Source organism: Thunnus thynnus, chromosome 22, assembly GCF_963924715.1.
Source record: "Thunnus thynnus chromosome 22, fThuThy2.1, whole genome shotgun sequence".
Taxonomy (NCBI): Eukaryota; Metazoa; Chordata; class Actinopteri; order Scombriformes; family Scombridae; genus Thunnus; species Thunnus thynnus.
In genome coordinates, this window is record NC_089538.1 from 16,588,120 (window position 1) to 16,594,772 (window position 6,653).

The following is a 6,653-nucleotide window of genomic DNA, read 5'->3' on the forward strand; positions in this document are numbered from 1 at the left end:
AAATTTCACAACTCATTTCGAGCAATGAGGCGTATAAAAAGAAATTTGAAGCAGGAAATTTGAGCCTGAACAAATACACACTTTGATACCACCTGCTGATGTCTGTCTCAAAGGCCAAGGGGAAATGAGGGAAGTGAGACTGTTCTGCAGAATCACTACATATTTATGCTTACGCGGTGTAAACAAATGTTTTTAATGTGTTTGAATCTAAATGTGTGTGACAAGGGCCTTTGAGGTTTTAACATTATTCATGTTACCACAAAGCTAAAACATGAGCTTCACCAGATGTTGAGATTACTGTATGCCCAGATTGTAATACTAATGTTTTTATAAAATGTTTCCACAGCGTAATGTTTTAATTCATTACAGCTGCAGCATCTGTTTTGGCAACCTGCATCCCTGGTGGCCTCCATCTGGGGACCACATTTGGAAATGAACTTTTAGCTATATCTGGTACAATAAAATGTGCATTGTCCCTATGAAATAAGCAATAAATAAAATAGAATAAATCAATACAAGAGCTAATTACAGTGTAATTTGGGGCCAGACCATTAACAGCTTTATATTGCATTGCAATAATCTGCGGATGACAAAGGGGTGGATGAGTGTTTTTAATGTGACGTACTAGGAAAGAAATCAATGTTCCCAAGAGGTAGAAACCACAATAACCTCAAGGGAACCCCGATGTGGATCTGTGTTATTTAGAAAGTAATCCGACTCTGCATAAACAGCTCAGATCCCTCACGCTTTGACCTCCAATCGCTGGTCTCATTAATATAATCCTATATACACAAGGGACATTGAAATGAGATCATTCGAACATCAACTAGCAAGGAGTGCAATTTCTTTTCCAAATAAAATTTGGGTGGTGCAAAGATACAAATAAACTGTTTTCAATGACCCTTCTTTGATGTCAAAGCGGTTAGACTGAGGATAGAAAAATAACTGGATATCAGGCATAATTGTTCCAACAAATATATCCGCAATCTGAAAGACCTCTGAAAGAGCAACAACGCTTCTTGTAAGCCCTTTTACCATAAAACATGCAAGATGATAAGACAGGGGACTTAACAGTCGACTTGTAACAACAAACAATGACTCAAACAAAAGGTTTTACACCAACACACACTGCCTCTTTCAAATAATTTAATTACAATAAACCTTAAATGAAACAAGAGGAAAAAGAACATTTTCATACCAGGAGCAGTTCTGAAATTCTTCAAAAATCAGCTGCTTGAAGGTCAAAAGTTGGAAACAGATTGTGTGTCGTCATTACTAAGATACATTTATATTAAGAGTTTATTTACAAAAACTAATTAGATGAACAGTGTTTCAAGAATATATTCTCTGCAGGGAGGCACACGAGTTCCCATTATTAGAGATAATTGCAAACTAAAGACTAGTTCGCAAAACATTAAGGATTTTTGTGCTGCTGTGTCAATTTTTGTGTGCTACCAACATTTAAATTGTCTCTTAAAATCAAGAAAAGGTCTGAAATTATTCCTGAGAAAGTGTCTTTCCCATCAGGCACTTGTTACATTGTCTCAACTCCTATCTGGTACTAAACATGATCCAAATAAAAGAAAAATTGCAGCACATTATTCCATGTGTTTAGTCTGTGTTGGACGTGGAAGGGAGTAATCTGGCGCAACGACATAACCCTTCCCCTGAGGGAACCATGCCTGCAGCGCTTCTGTCCAGCTGTCGGTATCACAGAAAGTCAACAAGATGTCAAAAACTGCAGATAAAGAGAGAGAGAGAGACTTTATTAATAACAAACAACAGGTGAATAAAACAAGAGGAGGGAGATTGTGCACCTTGATTCACTGCCAGGATCTTTGAGTGGAAATTCTTAGTGTTGTTTTTCTTCGTCATGTACTCGTCTATGGGCAGCCTCGCCGTGCGGACGCTGAGTTCTGTGGCCCTCGAGAAGCTCAACTTCTGCAGGAGAGAAATGGTGAGAAAGAGGCTGAAAGATCCACCGATGGGTAAAACTTTACTATTAGTGGACATCCCATTTATTATGTATCACGCATGCATTGATACGAGCTGTTAACATTTCAAAGACTGAATGATTGGGCTGTTGGTCGGACAAAATCTGGCATTCAAAGATTTTCTGATATTTTATAGGCTAAATGATTAATTGATTAATCAAGAAAATAATTCATTATGAAAATTACCATGTTGCAGCCCTATTGCATTTCATTGAATATGTATTTTTTGCAGTTTTAGACCAATATTTTCAGGCTCTGCTCCCTGCATTAGTTATCCAGCCTGAACTTGACAAACAGCTATGTGGCCGTTCCACCTCCCATGTGCACTAAAGAGGCATGAAATCAGATAGTCTCCTCTCTTCATTTCGATGTGGGAGAGTAAAATTTCATAACTCCTTTTGTGTACTGAGGCTTATAATAAATTGTAATCTGAGAAGGTGCTTTGAAACGACCTGCTGATATCTGTCTCGAGAGTCAAGGGGGAGCGAGGGAAGTGTGATCGTTCTGCAGAATCACTGTATATTTATGTTTTGGTTGAATTGTGAGCTGTCTGTGTTGTTCAGTTATAATTTGTCATGATGTATAATACCTTCTGGATGCTTTCATCCACAAGACCACCAAGGACGTACACTTTGTCAGCATCCACTGTTTCCAAGGCTGAAATACAACAACACAAAAAAACACTAACAATGAAAATAAAACAGGAAAAAACATTAAATATGGACATATAAATGTATATCTATATATACATATATATTCATGTATATATGTAACATTTGTTTACTTGACTCTGAACTGATTTTTTCCCTATTTTTCAGTTTTGTATTGAGGGTTTCTATTAGTATTACTTTTTTCTTTGTGTTTTATTGTGTGAAAGCTATATTTAGTAAAGTGCTATACAGTAAAGATGTAGCACTAACTAGTATTACAGGTTGTAGCAGCAATAACAGTAGTGTGCTCAGACAAATAAACATGGTCAGATGGCTCCCTCTGCTGGCCAAAAGATGCATTTCTCTAAAATGTTTCTGTACATTTCTATTAAATTATCCCCAGCTGAAACATCAAGCACCCCTAGGCTAAAATATTTCATTCACAATATGTCGTTTATCCAAATCCTTCAAACCTTCTTCAGCATCTGGTGTGAGGTATACGACAGTTTCTGGAGGAAACAGGTCCAGACAGCTTTCCTCTGTTATGTCCATCTGAGAGAGAGAGAGAAAAAGAAATTAAGCTCAGCCGGCTGCTAAATATGCAAACTATTCCTGGTCCAAATTACTGAGGAGGATATGTTGCAAATTAGTGAAAGTATGGAGATAGTTCTATAAATATATATATGAGGGGTCATCTGGTTTACTCTAATAAATAATCTGAGAGTAATGGAGGTTTTGTTCCTGTTGAAGGCTCAAAAATGATCTGCTTTACTTTGTTTACAGTGTAATTTGCATAAAGTAAATGCAATGCAGTTTTGGTTTTTCTACGTAAAACAAGACAGCTCTCAGATAATGTTATCAGTTTTTTTTGTTTCAAATGGACGTCAGTGTTATGTATCTTCTCTATTCATCTTTAACATTAGAAAAAGACATGTATGATAGACCAGATGCCTGCAGAGAGGTATTTCTTTCTCAGGGCTGTCTTTTACTTTCAGAAAAGTTTACTAGTGACATTCAGGATGTGAACTCCAATAATCACCGTGTAGTTGAGGAAGCCTTCGTTCATTCGTATGCACTCTCTGTACAGACGACTGTCCTCCTTCAGGTCTGTCAGGAAGAGGTGGAACGGTCGCGTCGCCTTCTTGTTTGACCCATACAGCCGTCGTAACTGACCGGCCAGTCGACTTATCTCCTGAATCAGACAAACATACACCATCGAATGTAGGTGAATAAATGCAGACACGTAAAATATTTTAAATAATTTGACAAATATCTCCCATTATTTGAAAATGTAAGGCTGTTCCATAGCTTCTAAATCTTAAAACAGGCTGTTTGAGAGTTGATAACAATGATTTGAGTCTCATCAGACTTCTACCTTGTCAGACATGCAGTCTGTCATACTCAGGTCGACGCAGAGTTTGAGCCCTGTGGACTGAGCCTCGGCTAAACGCTCTTTGGTGATCGCCTTCATGACCCGTTTGCTAAGCTGAGGATTGTCCGCACTTGCACCTGTTTGACAAAAACACAGCAAAGACAGATATTATTCTGGTTATAGAAACTGAAATGTAAATTACTTTCGCTTTCAATCTTCCCTAACAAACACAAAGTTATTGTCTTCATTTGATCTTTACCCGACTCGTGCTCACGGTTGAGCTTCCTCCTTTGCTTCTCTTCTTTCCTTTTGCTCTTCTTCGCAGCCAGCTGTCTCTCCCAGTGTCGCTGCTTCCTCAACACATTCCTCTGTTCGTTAGAAAGAGAAAACTCAGATGTCTTCAGATTTTTAGGGCACAGTATTTGAAGACAAGCTACAAAATGAACTGGCATAATGAGATAAACCTGGACTGATTGATCATTTTATATGTTTATTTAAGAAAAACATCATAGGTTTTAGTTAAAAACTAGACATCTGTGTAAGATTCGGGACAACAGGTTGGAAAATTGTTGACAATATAGTTTCGATCTTGTTTGACAGGCAAGTGAAACAGGTCACAAAAGTTTCTGAAATTATAGCCCAAGTGACTAAAAACTAAACCTGCTTTGATCTGTATTGTGTCACTGTGATATTAATGCCTTGGGTGTTTGGTTTTGTTTTGTTTTTTTTGGTTGCAGATCAGACCAAGTCAGAAATCTAATAAGAACATTTAGATGACCTCAGATCATCTGATACTCAGATCATTCATTACTGATTCATGTTTTTATGTGTTGTCTGTTGTTTTCTTTATTTTTATACCACAGTCCTGAGGGAAACAATATTTCATTCTGTCATGTTATAAGAAATAATAAAATAAAATCTTAGAAACCTAGAAATACAACACTGTGTAGCTCATCATATTTGTATGTCTTGATTAACTGTGTCTTGTGATTTTTTGAGAAACATAATCAATAGATAAACTGATGTAAAATACATTATATTTAATATGAGGGGTTAGTAAACAAACTTACTGAATACAGTGCATCTCCTCTTCCAGGTCTGTCTTCCACCACATCAGTCTCCACGTCTATGTGAAGCAGATCCATCACCTCTGAAACTCCATTCAGCTGCATTTCACACATATCTGAGGAAATATGTGTCATTTCAGTCTGCTGCTCCTCTGACCTCAGACGCATCACCTGAAAAACAACAACACATTATTGTCTTCTGTAAACGTCCAGACATGTCTCTTGGTTTTTTGGCAAAGAGTGAATTATTTAAGGTCGTTATGTGCTCAACCAGGAATAGTAGATGTATCTAGTAAATGAAAAAAAAAACATCTTTATACAGCTTTCGTGACACTTAATATAGTCAACATCATGGAGGTTTTCTTAAATCCACTAAATGATTCACTAAAAGGAAAATTTAAAGGCAGAAAGAGAGAAAACTTAAGGGAGAAATGATCAACATGCCTGAGCTGGTGAGGGAGTCGCTTCCAGTTTGCGAACATGTGAGCGGCGCATGGCAATGACGTCAGAGTAAACAAAGTGAAGGGAGTGGGAGAGGGGATCAATTTAGAGGAAAAGGGGAATAACAGGAATCCGTCAGCAATAAATGGTGAATTTGATTTTTTGTATTATTTGTGTGATGTTTAAAATACATACAAAAACATGCTCGGATCAGCAGCAGTGTGGTATATTACGTTTTAAAACCATTAAAACACCAGAAGAGGGCAATGTAATACTATTTTTTGGGGGGGGCAAACGTGTCAAAATTAATATGACAGAAAATTATCACATTTTGCAAATTTAAGTTTGCATGTTGCGGTTTTCGTTGAAACGGTCCTCCGGGCCTTTTACTCTGTAACACCATTCAAAACAACCTCCTTAACGCTTAAAAGCAAAATAAAAATAAAAATCAGCAAATGCTCAGGCACCAACAAACATTATATGGAACAATATAAGCAAATATTTAATTCCAAAGACTCAAAATTACCGAGGGAATTTAGTGTAATTTCTGAAAAAATATCTTCTTGTGCTCTTTTTTCCTGAATTTTGTCATTTATTTTATTTGGCACAACTTTTCTATTTTTGCAAGTCAGGTTATGTAGCCTAAGAATTGTAATGTGTATAATGTTTCTAATATATATACTGTAGATTTAATTCCATTTACTTTACTTTTTTTGTCATATTTATTACTCCTGCACTGCTGTAACATGTGAATCTCCCCTCTAGGGATCAATAAAGTCTTATCTTATCTCTTTTTATTTTATCTTATCTTATTTCTGTCTTGTCCTCCACTCACACCATTTGACAGGATGTACTTAAAAGTGTTGACTTAAAATCAAAGTGTTAGTAGATATGTCACAGATTATACATTATACTATTATTCATTACTAAAAGCTGAAGAAACTTTTATGGTTTCTCAACACTTTGAACACTTTTGAACTTTTTTACATATTCACTTTCCAGTTATGGAACTACAAACGTTTTTGGAAATAATATCAAATAATTGATACACAGTGAGGAAAAGAGCACACGGTAGAGTAAAACACAGTTCAGTTTTATTACATTAAACTTCTCAATCTCTTTTGAGACT

The 6,653-nt window shown here is 36.5% G+C and overlaps 1 protein-coding gene across 2 annotated transcripts; it reads right to left on the reverse strand.

Annotated features, from left to right (window-relative positions):
* Positions 1 to 1,130: 1,130 nt before the first annotated feature.
* Positions 1,131 to 6,134, reverse strand: trmt10b (tRNA methyltransferase 10B). 2 transcript variants are annotated; one of them, XM_067579675.1, is made up of 9 exons: positions 5,528 to 6,134; positions 5,087 to 5,254; positions 4,276 to 4,384; positions 4,020 to 4,153; positions 3,684 to 3,836; positions 3,118 to 3,196; positions 2,584 to 2,651; positions 1,818 to 1,941; positions 1,131 to 1,738 (listed from the first exon to the last, which is right to left on the reverse strand). In XM_067579675.1, exons 1-9 carry the CDS (start codon positions 5,576 to 5,578, stop codon positions 1,599 to 1,601), a joined length of 1,026 nt encoding a protein of 341 aa, XP_067435776.1. In that variant the 5' UTR covers positions 5,579 to 6,134; the 3' UTR covers positions 1,131 to 1,598. The 2 variants fall into 2 exon arrangements, with proteins under 2 accessions (XP_067435776.1, XP_067435777.1); XM_067579676.1 differs by having other exon boundaries at positions 5,469 to 5,532.
* Between the last annotated feature and the right edge of the window lie 519 nt (positions 6,135 to 6,653).